Source organism: Pimephales promelas, chromosome 6 (assembly GCF_988280905.1).
Source record: "Pimephales promelas chromosome 6, fPimPro1.hap1.1, whole genome shotgun sequence".
Taxonomy (NCBI): domain Eukaryota; kingdom Metazoa; phylum Chordata; class Actinopteri; order Cypriniformes; family Leuciscidae; genus Pimephales; species Pimephales promelas.
Window position 1 is genome coordinate 40,773,658 of NC_142774.1, and position 20,873 is coordinate 40,794,530.

Here is a 20,873-nt window from a genome sequence, read left to right on the forward strand (position 1 = left end):
GTTGTGCCGGATTTAGTTAGTACCTGATTGCCTAATCCCAACCAACTACCCAAAACTAATCCTAAACCTATCAATAAACATTTGGCACAACAATCTTCATCAGCCTGTATTCCTGTCTCATCGCTTCCGTGGCCCGGATAAAATTCAATTGAATAAAATCCTAAGTCAAATATAAGATTTGTTAAGACATTTTTAAAACGAAATTTCAAATCATATGGAGATGTGTGTGTCTTTAAGAAAGTATGAACATCAAAACATGCAGTTTAAAAGTGTGTCCTACATTACATCAACTCAATACTGCATGTTTGTGGTTTCTGTTCTTGCACTTCCTCAGTTCTCTGTTCTTACACCTTGTCTCAGACGTGTAAAGATGAACATTCTGAGCTAAATATAGAAGTGCATTGTACTTTCTTTGTCTAATAAAAATGTCACATCAATGCTTGATGGTCGCCATTGTTGTGTTCATCACCACTGAAGCTACTTCAGGTAAGTGAAGTTTAAACTTCTTGAACTTGAAGTTTATATATATATAATGTTTTATGAAGATGGCGCAGCATCTCTTTTTTTTTGTCGACCCTGAAGCCATTTTGTAACACAATGTTGCAAGATAAGTAATAAGATTACTATTTTAAGTAACTAGCACAACAGCTAAAAGCGAACTGTTTTGTTTTTGTTTTTTTAGATTAACTGAACTGCTTCGGAGTTACTGGAATGGTTATATGATGTTTTTGGGGTTGAATGGTGACCGTTGAATGTTTTGTATTGACTTCCTCTGTAAACGCTTAGCCATGAAAGTTTATTTTAGAAAAAAAATGTACTTTTTTATTTGACTAGACAAATATTACCACCAAATGTGGCCTTTATTGATAATCTTTGTGTGATTATGTGGAATAATATATACAAAACCAGAAATGGGCTTAAAGGAAACCAAAAATAGATATGCAACATTAAATTGAGTCACTACTTCGGTTAAAAAATACTAATGCAAAGTGCACAGGTCTAAATGTAAAGCTTTTACGTTTTTTGTATTATGATCTCATTCAATTTTTATTTTTCTGTTACTGTTTGTGTGTTGAATGTTGACTAACGTACTCTCTCATATTTTAATTATTAGGTGAAGAGGTGAAGAAAGCAGTGGGTGATCAAGTTTCTTTTAAACTAGACAAAATTGTTCGTCCTGTCACCAGCATCACATGGAAACACGTAACACCTGGATCAACTGTTAAAGCGATTGAATGGGAAGACGGAGAAGAAATTACAATCCCGAATCCGAGATTCAAAGGCATCACGACTCTTAATACAACGACTGGACAAATCACTATTACTAATCTAAGAGTCGAACACACTGGAGTTTATACCATTGACCTCAGCGGTTCAGAGCAGACACAAAGATTCAGCTTGACTGTTATGGGCGAGTGGATGTTGATTATATATTTATATTATAACTGTAAAAATATCATAGTGTTATTATGATTTTTACTAATAAAGCTAGTAAATCTGTCAATTTTATTTCACACACACACACACACACACCTGTACACACACAAATCTCCAAACACACATCTGTACACACACATCTGCACACACACACATCTGTACACACACACACACACACACACACACACACACACACACGTACACACACATCTGCACACACACACACACACACACACACACACACACACACATGTACACACATATGTACACACACACACACACACACACACACACATGTACACACACATCTGCACACACACACACATCTGCACACACACACATGCACACACATATGTACACACACACACACACACACACACATCTGCACGCACACATATGCACACACACACACATGTACACACACATCTGCACGCACACATATGTACACACACATCTGTACACACACACATCTGTACACACACATCTGCACGCACACATATGCACACACATATGTACACACACATCTCTACACACACATCTGCACGCACACATATGCACACACACATATGCACACACATATGTACACACACATCTCTACACACACATCTGCACGCACACATATGCACACACACATATGCACACACATATGTACACACACATCTCTACACACACATCTGCACGCACACATATGCACACACACATATGCACACACATATGTACACACACATCTCTACACACAAATCTGTACACACACATATGTACACACACACATCTGCACGCACACATATGCACACACACACACACATATGCACACACACATCTCATCTGTACACACACACACACACACACATATGTACACACAAATCATGTACACACAAATCTGCACACACACACACACACACACACACACATCTGCACGCACACATATGCACACACACACACACACACACACACACACACACACACATATGTACACACACATCTGTACACACACACATCTGCACACACACACACACACACACACACACACACACACACACACACATCTGCACGCACACACATCTGTACACACACATCTGTACACATAGAAGAGTCTCAGCTAGCTATGAGTGCGAGGATGTCGGAGGTGGAGATTTATAGCCTTTTCTCATTGACATAATTAAACTCATTAATTTGATTAATTTGCGGACAGAAGGTGTTGTAAGTCACTAGGTTAGGTAAGATGAGAAAGAGAATAACACAATACAGATTGTGACCTTTTAAGATCAATGATTAGTCTATTTAGTATTTTCTGATGTTTGATAAGGAGGATCCGTGAAATTGATGACAAACTAACTACGTTACGGTTTGCATAAAAATTGTAGTAAATATGCCATCTGATACCAACAGTGTAAACGTTTTCATTGTTTGTTTCTTTCACAGAACGGGTCCCCAAACCTGTGATTAAAATAGAGAAGAGGACTACTAAATCTGATGTTGTGGATTTAATATGTGAGTACAATGAAACAATCATCTGGAAGAATTCTGCTGGAGAAACACTGACGGGTTCAGCGCACACACCGAAAGGAGAGTCCATTACTGTCACAAAAACAGGAAACCAAAACATCTCCTACACGTGTTCACTCCAGAACGCAGTCAGTGAGAAGACCAGTGATCCGGTCTATGAGAGAGATCTGTTTAAAGGTGAGACGGCGATTTAATCTATTAGTCTGCTTGTTTATTAATGCTGCCGCTGAGATGTTCCTTCTGTTCAGAAATTGTATACACACTCAACGTGTTTGGACACCCACGTCACACTTAAAACATATTAGAATGTGATTGGATTAGAATTGGATAATAACATATCAAAGCTAGTGTTTATCTATTAGAAGAATAGATACCAGCCAAACATTTCACAGAAATAAAGTCATAAATAGGTTTCCCTCAGTTGCTCTCTTCCACCCAAAGGCTTATTCTGATGTTTGTTTGTTTTAAGAGGCACTAAGCAGGTTTAAAGTAATTTACATTTATTCATTATTTATTCAAGCGACTTACAATTGCTACATATGTCAGAGGTCGCACGCCTCTGGAGCTACTAGGGGTTAAGTGTCTTGCTCAGGGACACATTGGTGTCTCACAGTGGATTCGAACCCGGGTCTCTCACACCAAAGGCATGTGTCTTATCCACTGCACATATTTTTCGGTAACACTTTACAATACGGGTGCATATAAGCATTAATTCATGCTTAACTAATGCACAAATAATACTGAATTAATGTGTAACTAATGATTATTTAAGCTATTCATTAATGATTACCACATTAGGAACTAATTAAGAGTCTGTAGGTTTAATGTATTAGTTCATACTTGAATTGTTATTAATTAAATATGTAATTGTGAATTAATTCCATAATAACTCATTTTTTAAACTGATAGTGTTAATTAATATGTTAATTACCAGAATGAGTCAAAGCCTTGTATTTCTACTTCCAGATAATATGACAGGTACACTAATATGCATTAATACATGATTAATTACTTCATTGTTACTGCAAATTCATGTGCAAATTACTACAATTACTAAATGACTAGGAAAAAATGATGTGCCTCAACAAGTAAAGTCATAACATAATGATACCTTTGCAAATCATTAGCTAATGATTAATTAAAGCAGACAACTGGAAGTTGAAGTGCATAGCTTTGACTAATTGTGGTAATTAACACATTAATTTACACTATTAGTTCATAAAATATGTTATTAAGGAATTAATACACAATGACACATTGAATTAATAGCAATTCATGTAATACTTAATCTATTAATCATATAGACTCTTTATTAGTTGCTGATGCAGTAATCATTAATTAATGGTTTAGTTCTTCATTAGTTATACATGAACTCATGATTATCAGTGCATTAGTTAAGCATGAATTAATGTATATTAGTGCACCCGTATTGTAAAGTGTTACCCATTTTTCATGCAATATGGTCATGGTTGATATTCTTGTTGGACTCAAAAAAATTAATTCTGATCATTTAAATGTGTTTCCCAATGTTAAACTTGTTTTATAAGCCCAATATATGTATTTTTTGCATTAGGTTTAAACAAGGAGTTTTTCATTTGGATTTCCATAGTTTTGATCTGCTTGGTTTTTATCCTCCTTTTCCTGTTTATACCCCCTTTATACGGTAAGAATATTGTGTTTAATATTTTAAAACCATTTGCAACATATATCTGTGCTTATCATTGGCTTAAAACTCAAAACAAACATCCAATAATTTCAAAACATTCAGTAATTTGCAACTTGTTTTACTTCCATAATATGACTTCCATAATATTTATTGTTTGACAAAGAAAAAAGAAAATCTAGAATGGAGCCAATTTTGCTTCAGTTTAACATTGAAGAAAAGAAAAACATTTTAGAATAGGATGAACTCATGAATTGTTCACTGGTAATGTGTATTAATAGAGTTTGATTATGTTTCATATTGACTGTTTTTGACTGATCGTGTCGCTGTTGTTCTTTAAGATTCTTGTGCTGCTCGCGGTGGGAGACAGAAGACTTCCAGAGTAAGTTTACTTCTTAATATTAAGAAGCAATATTACAAATTAAATAGATCTGAAGTGTTAAAATATACACTAAAGTGAGCATTTTTCCCCTCAGGAATGACTGACATGAGTGAATGACTGATGCTCATCATGAACCTCATGACTCTTCTAACGCACAGATCTTCTAAACACATTTGGTCATCGGCTCTAAATCCCAGCTTTACGATATTATACATGAGCATCTTTGACTGTTGCTCTTTGACCTTTCTGTCTGCTTGGTCAGGCACAGACACGGTTGGAAATTCATCCTCAGGTTATGATTATATGAATCTGCTGTAACAAACAGTTCAGATGAGAATCTCTTTACAAAACTTTCTGCTTGTTTATCTTTTGGCTTGGAGAATAAGTGATGAATTTTGCATTTAGATACCAAGAATCATGTGAATCTATACAGTGGATGTTTTTGTACATTACATGTATGGATGACCTGTAGTATCGCTGTGTGTTTCTCCTAAGAAAAAAAAGTAGGCCATGGTTAGTAACTAGTGTTGCATATGGCCACTAGATGTCGACATAAACCGCGGATCGTCTGAAGTGAACGCCCATTACTTTCGGTTTCGTTAGTGCTCTTCCTCATGCTCACTGCTCAGACCATTCTTCCCTGGCGTCGGGCGGGACCCTGGATACTTTATGCCTGAAATATAGCTGTCAGGGCATTAAAGTGTACTCTTTATAAAGATGTTACTTCATAGATACTTCATGGTCGTCATCTGCGGTGTGTTCATCGCCTCACGAGCCGTTTCGGGTAAGTTAACGTTACGCGATGCGACCGTTAGCATTCGTTAGCATTGTGATAGCAAACAAACAATCGTCCTTGGCCTCTTAAAAGCCGTTTTGTTGGAAAATATATTATAATATCGTTGGCCCATTTACAAATGCCAAATGATTGAGGTGTATTTTTAGATAACCAAGTTCACGGCGCGCCCTAGTTTTGTTTACGTTATTATTTTATTTATTAGCCACAGGCTAAGGCCTAAGTTACACCCATACAAAAGGCGTGTAGTTAAGAGGCTAACATTTTTAATAAACGATCATAATTACATGTATACATTGTGTTCTCATCATGTATTTTATCTATATTACATATTTCGATGCCATACTATGCCCATACATTATTTTATTTTTTGTTTCTTGACGTGAAGTGATCACCGGAAACCGGCGAGTGACCGAAACTTCTTCTTCTATCTTAGAGAAAATGGGTGGGGTGCTGGGGTGCTTTCCTCTTACAATCCAACTTTGAAATAATTAAGATTCAAGTTAGATTAAGTACTTTTCACAGACAGGTGCTAACGTTACTCTCTTCGATACTTATCTGTAAATAATTTTTCTCCAAACAATTGTATAATAATGTGTAATAACAGGCATATAACATTTAGACAAACTGTTTTTAGATGGCATTGTTAAACAGTTATTTATTAAATAAAAATGGTTCCCTGTATCTCAACGTAGAATTTGTTCAAATGTATAATATTCCAATAAAGCGTAAAGAATATTGTATAGTGTTTGATGCAATACCATCCAGTTTAAAATGTTTGTTTAAAGGAAATGTGAATACGGAGAGTGTGAGTCTTAGACCTGATGTTGCAATTAAGGATTTATTATTATGTTATTATTGTTATTATCACTGATAGTATATTGAATAAAGGTCCAATATCTTCTAAAACGTATGCAATCTAAATATAAGTAGAAAAATGCATGGTTGCCTAAAAGATATTGTATGAAAAATAAGGTGGAATGAGTACATTTTAAAATACTAAGTGTACCCTGTTAAAACACTTTTTTTAAGTTTTGTACTGATGTAGATGTTAATTGTGATTTTTGGGGGATTGAGAAAGAAAATATTCTCTTATTTTTAACTGCGTTTAAAGCAGAATATTTTGGATCGACGTTTTTGTAAACGCTTAGCCAAAGTTTATTTTTCCGAAAGAAAAATGTACTTTATTATTTAAATAGACAAAGATTACCTCCAAATGTGGCCTTTATTGTTAATCTTTGTTTGATTATGTAGAATAATAGGTTATATTCAAAAACAGAAATGGGCTAAAAGGAAACCAAAAATAGATATCATTATGCAACATTAAATTGAGTTACTACTTGGGTTGAAAATTAGTAAAGCAAAGTGCAATAGGTCTAAATGTAAATCTTTTACGTTATTTGTATTATGATCTCATTCATTTTTATGTTTCTGTCACTGTTTGTTGAATGTTGACTAACATACTCTCTCATTTTTTGATTATTAGGTGAAGAGGTGAAGAAAGCAGTGGGTGATCAAGTTTCTTTTCAACTAGACAACATTGGTTCTCCTGTCACCAGCATCACATGGAAACACGTAACACCCGGATCAACTGTTAAAGCGATTGAATGGGAAGACGGAGAAGGAATTACAATCCCGAATCCGAGATTCAAAGGCATCACGACTCTTAATAAAGTGACTGGACAAATCAATATTACTAATCTAAGATTTGAACATTCTGGAGATTATACCATTGACGTCAGCGGTAAAGAGCAGACACAAAAAAGATTCACCTTGACTGTTATGAGTGAGTTGATGTTGATTATTGAAATATGTTACTTTATTATAATGATTTTTTGTTTATTTGTATAAATAGTGATCCTCAGCCTGTTCCATATTTTATATCAGTATTTATTTTGTCTCTGTTTACATTTATAATAACATAATATCTATCACACTGAAAAAAGGTACTATCATGTATTAGTTGTATGATCAAATTACATGTGTTTTAGACTTAGCATGCATTTTTCATTGTTTTTTCACAGATCGGGTCCTCAAACCTGTTATAGAAGTGGAGAAGGTAAATCATGAAGTTGTGTATTTATCCTGCAAGAATTACGATGGAACTATTACCTGGAGTAATTCTGCTGGAGAAGATCTGGCATACCAATCAAATAAAGAGTCCATTACAGTACAGAGAAATGAAGGAAATCCAGAAAACTCCTACACCTGCAAACTCAAGAACGCAGTGAGTGAAGAGACCAGCGATCCGGTCCATAAGAAAGATCTGTTTCAAGGTAAGACAGTGATTTACTAACTTCTGTATAACAGTCGTTGTCTCTCATTAAAGCCACTCTATGCAAATAATAATGGATAAAAAGGATAATACATTTTGTTTCTATTATTCTATTTTCCACAATGTCAAAGCAACGCAGCTTAACCCAAAATACAAGCGCAGGCATGCACTTCTGTCCATATAAACTCCGCTGTTCTGCGCTCTAGCCGGATAATACTCCCCTTGCAGGAACACTTTTAGTAGTCCAAGAAGAAGCAAATATATTTATTAAGTAGTAGCTATAACGAGGTTGTATGTTAAGTATTATATTTCACCAGATTTTATCCTGTAAAACATATTCAGGCGTGAATGAGAACCGTTTCGAGTGGGATGCCAGGTGTGCAAGACAAAACCAAAAATAAAAACCCTGATTATTCGAATGTTACATTTTCAAATCGAATACCAACCCACCGAACGAAGATTCGAATATTTTGCCCCAGCCCTAAACATTAGTGACATTATTGGACTGGATATCACTTTAACACTAGTAGTTGGTGTTAATATGGGTGTGGGCATCTAAGATTGGCTACATTGTGATCTTGTTGCACGCTGTAGAAGGCTAATGCGTCTGTGCAAATTAAAATAAAAATGAAAAGAACATACGCATAGTTAGGCATCTCCTCATTTCTGTATTCTAATCATCCATGCCAGCACTGACTAAAGTGTTTTAGTGTATACATTGAGTAAAGCCTGCTCCTATCCTCACTTACCTGTAATTCCTCACCATCAGCATTAACATGAGTATGTCCAACAAACCCATGTGCATATTTCTAATTAAACCACTTAACTGTCACCGTCCCACAGGTGGGACGTTTGCCACTATATTTTTAAAACAATAATATCTTAGTAAATACCTTAAATAATATTGACAAACTCTATATCATTTGAAAGCTTACAATCTCTAGTTTCCATATTTGGTGACTGATTTTCAAAATATATTACAGAGGAGCCATAATTTATCAATATAAAACAAGAATATTTTCATACTCATAAGGCGTGTTCAGACCTTTGTTTTAAAATAGCAGTAAACATGAAAAATCATGAAAAAATGGTAGATACCTCAGTTTGTTTTCATGCCAAAAGTTCAAAAGATAGAATCCATTCAATTATTTTGGAAAAAAGGTCTGAAAAGTTTAAAATATCAAGAAAAAAATAATAAATTCACCATTTGTGACGTGGCAGCTAGCTATGACTTACATGCGTGTGCTTTGTATGTGTTTCTTAGAGGTTCAATTCATATCAAAATCTGCCAAACTTTGCTTGCTACTCCTGAATAGGATCTCTACTTCAGAAATTGTATGAAAATTGTGAAAATAATGGTTCATATCACTCAAAACACGAATGGAAATGCAGGCGCCCTTATATGGGCAGTAATGGAGTCTGATTGTGCCCTAGTGAAAAAGTTTGGTACTGCGCTCAAACAAAATCTTACTGAAAGCTCATTTTTTGAGATATCAACCTAAAATTTGAAACACAACTTGTTCAGATTTTTGGCTTTGATCTTTCTGACATTTTAGAGTAGCCCAGGTTTTGAAAATATATATTTTATGTAAAATATGAATAATTAATATTTTTACATTGTACATTTCCATAAACTCAAACTTCTATAACTTTTTTTCTGTTTCACTTTCTTAATTTATTTCACTTCTACAAAAATCTGCCAAATGTCTTCTTTAAAACAAGACCAATCATATGTCTATATTCCAAAGCATTCTTGAATTACAACCATTTAAGTTCGAAATGTGCATTTTCATGTCTATTCAAAAAGGGGGGGGTGACAGCTAACAGGTTAATTGCGGGGAACATGTGAGAACTGTTTCAATAACGGTGCATATTTTTGCCCAGCCATAACGTGAATGATTTATGTAACAGCGTTTGTAAAATAAATCTTGCTCCTTCCTTGTCTCTATACTCGTAAGAACGACAGACAAATTTGCATCAATAGTTTTAGTCATATTGCGCATGCTACTGAAAACATAACAGCAAACATTATTACTAATACTTACAGATTGTGATTCGGAGGAGGATAGACCATTTTGCAAGATGTAAACAACACTGGTCCAGAAGCACTTCCGGTTTCAGTTTTTTAACACTACATAAAAGCTGGGACAAAATACAACCAACAGAACATGTAAAACTGAATCAAAAAGTTAAACAAACATCTTTGAGATGTTTCCGTTACATGTGAAATAAAGAAAACAGTTACAAACTGAAACAGGAAGTGTTTCTGGACCAGTGTTGTTTACATCTTGTAAAATGGTCTATACATTGGGTACTGAGCCCTCCTTCAGGAACAACCGGCTTGTGAATCCACATTTGAATTTGATTTTTGCTTCCCATGATCAAATTCGCGTGATCGAGCGATATTTAAAATGCGTCGTTCCGTTCACAGAACGCTCCGTTTCAAAGGTTTTTATTTTTTTTTGCAAAGACAATCAAAGTCTGATCACGTGCGTCCACGAGCCCCAGTGCGCGAGAGAGACCGAGTTTGTCTGCGTGCGAGAGAGACCGAGTGAAAGTGCGCGGGAGAGACTGAGCAAAATATATATATATAAAAAAACTAAACACTACATGAACAGTCATTTTCAAAAATCCATGAGAGGGGCTCTTTAAATACCAAGAATAGATCTTTCAGTCGCTGTTATTTTGTAGCATCCAATAAATTGCAGGCGTAGAAACATAATTCTATCATCAAAAAGTTAGTTTATAATGTTATTATTATAAAAACTTAATTTAAATGTTTGTATACAAATCAAGTTTTTTTCCTTGAGAAAAATTTACGTGTGCTGTACATAATCTGTTTCCAATGTAATTTAATAGCCTCTAAAGCTTTGTTAAAGATGTATCAATGCCCAGCCCTGCTCTTACCCACTGTCAAAATAGCACTAAACCTCGTGGTTGTCATTTCTTCATCACAACTTCCGATCACGCACTGGATTGATACTATTACAAACATTATGGGATTTATGCACGTTACATATGTTAGGTCATGTAAGTGTATTTTGTAATTTGCCAACTGTAGCCTTTATTACAGAACTGTAACATCTTTCATTCAGCAATTGAAGCTAATTCTGTTCTGTTTCTTCAGCTGAATCAACCAAGGGCGGACCTTGGTGGATAGTGTTCATTATCATCCCAATCAGCCTAGTCATCGGCAGTGTCCCCCTCTATAAATTCAACGACAAATTTAAAAGTAAGTTTCCTTTTCTGTTTTTTTTTTTTATTTTAGGATTCAAGTATTTTGCTTATAAGCTTTTTTTATGAGATAGAAGTGTGATTGTTTAAAAAAAAATAAAGCTCAAGAGATAATTTTTTATTTTTTTGCGAAAGACAAATAAAGCATAGTTTTTGCACTAATCGTGGTGTTAATGCAGCAAAATAGAACACAATTTTATATCCCTGTTTTACCAATGCCATTCTTAGGAATCTCTTTTTTACTTTGTGTCATTTACTAATGCTCAGTGCTAGCAAAAAATGTAATTGTTTCAAAGTGTACATTCAACAAGACTTTAAATTTTTTTTAGTCTGCTAATTGATCAGGTTGTAATCACATTTGTTTTTTTCCACCAGAGCTTGTTGATGACAAATGTCCATGCATCAAAGGTGAGTTACTGATTGTTCAAGTGATTTTATTCTAAAAAAAAATTTCCATACCAGGCTAGCAAATACTATAAAAAAAATATGTGATATGGGTAATTTGATGTATGTTTAATTTCTTTAAACAATTATTTGTCATTTTATAACATCAGATTGCAAACATGTTCTTAAATGCTTGAGCACCGTAATTATTTGTTATTTTGAGCAGTAAGTTAGTAATAGGTTTTGTATATTTAACATATTATTCATTTCAATCTGCCCTGTGAAGTTTTCCTTAACAATATTTCAAAGGAAATCATACATGTTACACAGCGTTTTAAGGGCCAGATAAACTAAACATGTCAAATTAGAAAAAGAGCTGTTTACTATAGTAAAAGTTCAGATGGGAGTGAAAAGTTAGACAATAAGTTTGTATACAGTGAACTTTCATATTTAAAACTTTGCAGGATGTTTTCATTCACTTAGATTTGTTACACACTACATGAAAGGTAATTTTCAAAATTCCATAATAGGTGCCCTTTAAAAAAATAAATCTTAAGAGATTATTTTTTGTTTACTTTGAAAGACTTTTAAATAAAGGAAAATGGAACAGGAGCAAGTGTTTATCTTTATTATTATCCCTGTTTTACCAATTTTGTCCTTAGGAATCTCTTTAGTACTGTGGGTTGAATACTTGTGTGTAATGCTAGCAAAAAATTTAATTGTTTCAAAGTGTACAGTCAACCATACTTATATTTTTAGTCTGCTAATTGATATGTTTGTAATCCCATATTGGTTTTTTTTACACAAGTCTGTGTTGATGCCATACGATGTCCATGTACCAATTCAGGTGAGTGTATTGTTGTTCGAGTGATTTTATTTAAAAAAAAAAAAAGATCCATACCGGCAGCAACTACTATAAAAATACTATATAGGTAATTTGATGTAATTGAATTATTTGAAGTTTTACGGCAATAATGGCAAACTTATTAGTAATAATTTACCCTAGAATTGGTGCATGAAATGGATAAACTCATGGATCTTTTTTCTTTCCCACAGATGATACTAAAGAGGGTTATTCTCTACCACAAGGCAATGGTAAGATCATGTAATAAACTGTCATCTCTTAATACAAACATTTAAAAAAATGGTCACAATTTATAGTGGCCCTAATACCTGTGAACTTACAAGGTAACGGTAACACTTTACAATAAGGTTCATTAGTTAACATTAGTTAGCATGAACTAATAATGAACAGCACTTATACAGCATTTATTAATCTTTGTAAACGTTAATTTCAATATTTACTAATACTTTATTAAAATCTTGTTAACATTAGTTAATGCGCTGTGAACAAAAAATGAACAGCTTTATTATCATTAACATCAACGAAGATTAACAAATACTGTAACAAATGTATTGCACATGGTTAGTTCATGTTAGTTAATACATTAACTAATGTTAAATAATGAACCTTATTGTAAAGTGTTACCAAGGTAACTACATGTGTACATAGGATGTAACTACAGTGCAACATAGTATCTACAGCTGTAATATTTGTGTAACTACACATATAACAACCCACAGAATGGTGTGTGTAAGTACAAATGTGTAACAGGACATTGGTAACAACACATTTTTCACTTCAGCAAGTACACATGTGTAACAGGAACAATACAACTACAATTTTGTAACAACATTATCTATTTACACAAGTTGTTCCACTTCCACAAGCAGTCTTAAATTCTGCAGTTACCAGTTTGGATATACACTGAAACTTTATGGGAACCACGATGATTCCTATGTATATATCATGTATTTATGACTGGCAGGACTGATGTTGAATTACAACTAAAGTTTCCTCTTGTGATACCAGTTAGGGATGGCGAAAACTAAAAATTTTCTTGACCGACCACCGAGCCTCGTTAGCCGATTGAAACCGGTTAACCGATTGGTTTAAAAATATGCGCGCGCGCACACACAGCCCCGGCGCCGTCCTTCCACTCATGTCACTTTTTTAAAATCCCCATACAGCGCGAAACACGAGTCCAGGGGGTCGCACACCGGACGAGAAGCTCAGCGCCGCATAGTTTTATAGTAAATAGTCGCATAGTTTTATATAAAATTTGAATTATTTTTGTCTCACATCGTTGCTAACTGCGCCCTATGCTGCAATATGCATTTAGTTTTGCATTCATTTACAGAAATCAGCTGCTTGAATGACAATTGCTGATGTTATTGGATTTTTCAGGTGAGATTCTTAATTCATTCAGTTATCGGATGCTCTGAGGTAAAGTTTTCAGACTGCAGACTCTGCAACGATTGTATTTAATAGTACAGTTCAATCATAACATAGAACAGACATTATCTTCATTTCATGTCATTAAACACCATACACTGATGAGAAAGTGCGCGTCCGGTGTGCGATACCTGGAGTTGTCCTACGCGGCGCAGCACTTCTCGTCCAGTCACTCCGGTGTGCGACACCAAAATAGGGAAAATATGTTACTACGGCCAAACAAACTGTTACCGAAAGCTCATTTTTTGAGATATCATCCTCAAATTTGGAACACAACCTATTTAGATTTATGGCTTTGATTTTATTGCAGTTTTGAGTTCAACCTGATTTGTAAAATATATATTTTATATACAATATTTTTTTTATAAATAATTTTCATAAACTTATACCTATATAACTTTTTTTGGATTTACTTATTATTATTTTTTTACTTCAGCGATAATCTGCAAAGGGTCTTCTTTAAAATGATACCAAATTTAAGTCTGTGCTCCAAAGCGTCACATTTTTATGACAGTTTTTTACATGGACATTTTTGTCCATGTGTAACTTTTTTTAATTGATGCACAAGGGTTAAATAATCTCCTCCCGTAAAAGGAAAACTCCTACAAATGCATATGTCTTTATAGAGGCTTTTGCACCGGAAAAACCTTTTCATAGTTCCTAGAACTATTGGGAGATGTACCCAGATTTCGGCGTGTTCACACCGCAGGAACTGGGAACGGCTTTACTTCTAGGAACTCTTTTGGAGGAACTAATTGATCTCCTACTCCAGAGTCGGGTCTAAACCAGCCCTATAGGCACTACCACTAATGTTAGTGTTCAATGATTGGCTGAATGCACGTGAAACACCAGCACCCGCCACACTGTTAGCATTTATTATAAACCTGTGTTAACACAGATTATGGCCTATATAAACTAACTCTACGAACATGTAAAACACTGATAGATTGAGGAGTAAATCCAACGCAAATTTGAGGTGACCAAGCGAAGGATTATTATGTATTTCCGCTCATCTAGCAACACTGGACATCAACCACACGGCATACGCTGATAACTTTTCATTATGACAGTTCAATCTAATAATTTATTAGACAGGACTGTTGGACAGATCGTAAAATAATTAACACGGAGAATGCGAGCTCTGTGCACTCAGGCTCTGCCGTTCTCAATGCGGGCAAAATAAAAGTCACAACAACAAGCGTGGCTCACGTCACTTCAGAGTTTCTACCGTCGGTGCAAATGCAACCAGGAAAACGTTTCTGAGGGGACCATTAGTTCTCGGGGAACCACCCTGACGGCTCGTTCCTAACTATTCGGTGTGAAAGCCCCTTATTAAATCCTGACTGTAGTTTTTTAATGTCAAAATAAAGTTTAAAGCACTTGATGAAGCTGTTTGTAAATCTGGCTCTAAATCTATGTGTTGAGTTTATAATAGTGATATAAAACAACCATTAGATCATTAATTGCTAATCTCAATTAATGAAGCAATCGGATTGTATTTAAGGAATATAAAACACTCAAACTATCAGAAAACTATTAGTCAGCAGTGCAGAGATACAGTATTGGGTCATGGGATCAGATCGATACAGCACAGATGCAACAACACGGTACAGTGAGGACAGAGGACTTAAAATAAAGATATAACTTAAAGTGTTTTTATCTTCATATAGTTGCATGTATGAATTTGTTTATGAGTAGGAATTTAGGCCAATATTTTTGTTGCATTTAATGAATAATGTAGGTTTATCAGTAGTAATTTTCTATGTAACATTGTTCATAAACTCATGGATCTTCTTTCTTTCTCACTTAAGATAATCAACAACAGTCAAACGGTAAGATGTAATCAACTGTCATCTCTTATACAAACATTCATAAAATATCTATGGTATATTCTCAGAAAAGCTGACGTGATTATGGTTCGTCGTGAAGTTGTTTTTAATAAATCATTACTAACTGGAGTGAATCCATGTAGTTAAACACTAGTTGAGCACAAAGGCATCAGTTTGCTTCAAACTTTTTAGGACTGTCAGCATAATATAAAAGAAAGTTGCATTTCATTTTATGGCTGATTGTTTATTGTTTGTTTAAACATCAAGGTGAACAAGCAGCGGAAAACAGCAAACCTGGTAAGATTATAAAAAAAAAATTGTTGGTTTCTTATAGAGAAATAATTACATTAGTAGTCCTTTACATAGATTCGCATAATTTTATTTGTTATATTTACAATGGTTTGTCCTTTTTGTCAATTACATTTTTACTGCATGTTCTCTAAAAAGTAAATAATATCATCACATTATGATGACGATAAAAACACTGGAAAATGTTGACATCATGTTTATAATTCATTAATCTGCATTCTCTGAATCTGATGTATTTTTGACACTCTTGCTTATTAGCTGTCCTTGACTCCGTTTATATTTGTAATTTCATAGTCGATGAGCCTCCGAATTCACCAAACAGTGTGTATGCAAATGAAGAGGCAACAGAATTGGCAAAATAATGATGGTAAGATAAATTGCACATCAATGAGTTTCTGGACTGATTTACCTTGTTTAAAATAAATAGTGTTTAATTGAAGTTCATGCTATGTCAGTACAAGTAATTTGATCAAGATCAAATCTAGCTCTTCCAAGGTCAGCATGTTATTCAGTTCATTGTTCCTGTTTTTGCTGCTCTAAACAAATTCTTCTTGCTTATTTTACTTTCTAGAAATTAACATCTCATCAGATTTTGCTGGAGAAAACATAACAAATCCACAGAATGTCTATCGACATGCAAATTTCGACATGACAGACATTTTTCTTTCACAAGGACAATTTTTTTTTCTTCAAAAATTTGCAGTAAGCTTTGTATAATTGAAAACTGTTTGTTTAAAATGAGTACTTTTAAACTATTAATGCATTGATAAATCAACCCTCTGCTACATTGTATTCACACTGCAGGGATTTTTTTTTCCCCAAATCTGACTTTTAGACTTTTGGATAATCTGCATTTGAGGAAATAGTCTTTTGACAAATCTTTGATATTGAAGTGACTTCCAGAAGCAAGCAGGCAATAGACCAATTTCGAGGTGACGTCACAGTTACGTCACGGCGCTAGCTGGAGGCAAAGCGAAAACTGGAGGTGGCTTATACAAACCAGCACAGATTCAGCACCATAATAAAGAGATTAAGAGTGGCAATTAAATTATTATTATTATAATTAAATGTAATCTCGTTGTGTTGTTGGGTGCAAGAATCAATGAAAAATGAATATGCTGTATCCGGAAGTTTTATTTCTAGAAAACATTCACCGTAATGTCACTCTTTACATTGTCATGTTCTTTGCGCTGGCTAGGCAGAACTGCGGATCGTACACAAGTCTTGTACATGACCATTCAGCATATTGCAATATACATATGCCCTCAGTTTCTCTTTACGCTCTTTTTCTCTCTCAGGCAACGTTAGGTTTAGAAGTCAGGCCTTTCAACCAGAGGAAGCGTCAGCGTTAGTCCTCCATCGACAGCGTGTACGGGTCAGCCAATCTGGTTCCATTCGTTAAAATGAACTTTTGCAAATAACAATCGCAGTCCTGGACACTGAGTGACCTTGCACATCAAGATAAAATTGGATTTTCTTCAATTATTGTAAAAAACAAGCTAACAAAACTTGCAAACGAACGTTAGGGAAGCGGCCAGAGGGATCGTTCTGCCTCCACCTAAGCTCCGCCCACACAAAAAAATAATTGTGCAAAATGCTAATTTGTCTCGTTTGGTTGTGGTGGTACACTACCCTCTTGCTTCTTGGATCTTCAAGCATTTAAGATCCAAGGAAAGGTGTATATTTAAATGCAGTGATGATTCTGAGAGCAGAAGTCACAGGAATGCGGTAGGGATCATCAAACTACTAGATATCGGATAGCTTATTAACTTAAATAATTTATTTAGTTCAGATAACATATAATTTTGAGTTTCTGGTGGTTAAATTAATCTCCTTCATTGTATTAACTCACTTTTTCCAGTTCAATGAACTTAAAATTTTAAGGCAACCAGGTTACTTACTTTTTTAAGTTAAACCATCAATATTTTTTTTTACAGTGCTGATATACTTTTTAAAAAAAATTCTTTGCTTAGGGGTAAAAAAAAATACGTAAAGCACCGCGTTATACTGTTAGCAACCATCCAACAACACTGCTGAGGGCGATGTTTAGATCAATATGTAAATATGTGCTGTGCTTTCTTAACAAAATAAACAAACAGAAAACAGCAGTTAAGAAAGCATCTGACCATAGCAATGTGGATTTGTTTGCACAAGCTCTGCAATTCAACACTCGCGTCAAGTCTGATCACGTTTATTAGAAGCTTCTTATCCAGCAGCTGTACAGTATTACACATGAAGAGCTGTCTGTCTGTTTTAAGTAGAAATACAAGTTCAATTTCTACCATCAAGTGACTCTGGTGTGGGGATGTTTTTAATCTCGCGGACTGAAATTAATTAAATGAATGATTTCCGCGTCAAAGAAGGCGGAGCCTCAGAACCACACCTACTTATAACATAATGGCGACAGACCAAATATATTATTTCGCATGCGTTTACCAATTGGAACAAACTTGGCAAGCTGTGTCGAAATCACATCAAATGACGTCACACTGGTTCATTTTTCATTTGAAGTTTGTAATACGTGGCGATTGCGAATGTGAACGTCCCTCTACCGGGAAGGCGATTGTGAATGGACTGAATTGTAAAGTGCGACCCGTTCGTTCTAACTCGTGCTGGGTTCCAGCCAATCCTTGTGATCCTTGGCCCGGTTGAACATTAGAATTGATTATAATGGCGGTGTAGACTGGGTGTATGTGTAAAATGAAACATGAATTCTATTTACACTGAGTGCAAATAGGTGTATATAATGTTTGTACCGAGTACAAATAGCAATTCAATAATGGAAATTACATTGTGTGAATAGTAGTAATACACTGTTAAGTAGGCTACTAAAGGTAAATTTCATCCATTTAATACGTAGTTCATTTGCGTAAAAACTCATTTTCGTGTATAAATTGCACGATAAACACACTGCGTGCATTAAATGTGATCGGGTTGCAGACTGAGCAGTGCTGGGCGGAGTTAGAAAAATAGTTGGGTTTGCACTCAGTGTAAATAGACAGAGCCATAATTAAATATAGAGGTCATAAATTGACAGGGGAAACAGCTCTAAAAAAAAATTATGGCATACAATGCAAAACCTTTATGCATAGTCTTTCTGATTCTTACTGAAGAGCCCTGAATGCTTTTCAAATGAATTCTGAACTCAAGTTCCTGCTCATTGATTTATTGTGATGGTTTGAGAGTAATTTAAGACTTTTTTTTTAAGACTAACAAATACACGTAAATTGTCAGTTTAGGTCAGTTGTTGTATAGCTTTTACACCTATAAAATCTCAATGTAATCCAAAGGCTACTTTTTTTTCTATATATTTTAGAATTTTGAAGTTGAAGTGAGTGTGTCCGTCTTTCTGGAATTTTAAAAGCATGACCCAAGGACGTATTCACATATTTCAATGCCTCAGCTTTGAGCCAAGTGGGGAAACTCCTATATTTCTGTGTTAGGGAGTGGTCTCCACTCACTCATAGCTTACTAATGAGATCATTTTTTTTTTTTTGGTTTGAATGTTGTATATGATCTCTGCTTTATATATATCTATTATTTTATTCACAATGTAAAGTTTAAAATATTATTTCTTCTGCTTTTATATCATGCATCTATTGTGTTTTGAATGTACATCATTTTGCATGAACCCCTTTTATGTCAGAATCTAAAAGTGCCCCAATAAGTGATTGCATTGACATTGAGGAGCTCAGTTTGACGGAGGGAAACAGGAGGAGAGGGATGAGAGAGACCTCCTCTTTGTGGTTTATAAGATGTGTTTTAAGATACACTGGTATTTGAATGTATAAAACTTTAATACATAATCCCTAAACGGCGTGAATGAACAATCTGTGTGTATACCTTTCTTCAAAAAAGGAACTGCAGAGAAACACTAACCCGGCAACTGTTGCTAAAAGGATTAAAAAAGAATTAAGGAAGTTGTCGGGTCATCATGGGACAATGAATTTAAACTCCTGAAAACTGACTCAGTTATAAGAAAAATAGCTTTTGCCGTCAGTTTTACTTGTGTAAATTCCCATTCAGCCTGATCAAAATATGTAATATATGTAATATTCAATCATTGCTAGTCGGTTTTGAGTTGAAAATGAATAAACTTGGCATTTGCTGACAAAAGAAATTCATAGTTGTGTGTTTCATTGCTGTTTACAACACAAGTTTTTATTATTTTTAGGTTATAGTTAACCCAAAAATAAAAATTCTGTTATTTAATCACCCTGATGTCGTTCCAGTCCTGTATTACTTTTCTTCCGAGGAACACAGGAACATGAATAAATACATTTAATTTCCATACAGTGAAAGTTAGTGTGGCCCAGTGTTGTTTGGACCCTAGCATTGCATGACAGAATTGACATTTTTACAATAATCAAAGTTGCTTTTTATGTGAAGCCTCACAAAACAAAGCTTTATCATTTTTTTTTTTTTGTTGTGATGATTGATTTAGCATAATGAAATGTATGACATGGTGGCAACAGCCTTTTTTATAATTTCCCTAATGAACAGAATGTTTTCAGAAAGTTGTTTTCAAGTTGCTCCACGCCTCTGTTGACTTTTATGTTTCTGTTCGTTTGCGGCCTTTTTGAGCCCAGAAATATAGGCTGAACAAGAAGTAGTACAAAATTAGATGCATTGCATTGCAAAAAGAACATTTGCACAGTTTTGGTAGTTCAGACTGTACAGATAGGCTACTTCCTTAAAAAGAGCTATTAACAAGTAACTCGACTGATGTCTTATATTTTATCATAGATAGTATTATACAGTAAAC

General features: G+C 34.7%; 2 protein-coding genes across 3 annotated transcripts in view; both read left to right on the plus strand.

Moving 5' to 3' along the window:
- LOC148978782 (CD48 antigen-like) overlaps positions 1–5,435 on the plus strand; it is a 19,698-nt gene extending 14,263 nt beyond the window's left edge. For both annotated transcript variants that reach the window (XR_016168954.1, XR_016168955.1), the window contains exon 7: positions 5,215–5,435. The gene's annotated coding sequence lies outside the window, so the exon portion shown is untranslated. The remainder of the gene's footprint in view (positions 1–5,214) is intronic.
- On the plus strand, positions 381–20,228 carry LOC120460506 (uncharacterized). The gene is made up of 13 exons (XM_089132572.1): positions 381–486; positions 1,115–1,411; positions 2,860–3,120; positions 7,268–7,567; positions 7,806–8,057; positions 11,184–11,288; positions 11,666–11,698; positions 12,483–12,521; positions 12,731–12,769; positions 15,782–15,802; positions 16,067–16,096; positions 16,403–16,475; positions 16,680–20,228. Exons 1-12 carry the CDS (start codon positions 426–428, stop codon positions 16,468–16,470), a joined length of 1,506 nt encoding a protein of 501 aa, XP_088988698.1. The 5' UTR covers positions 381–425; the 3' UTR covers positions 16,471–16,475; positions 16,680–20,228.
- The last annotated feature ends 645 nt before the right edge of the window (positions 20,229–20,873 follow it).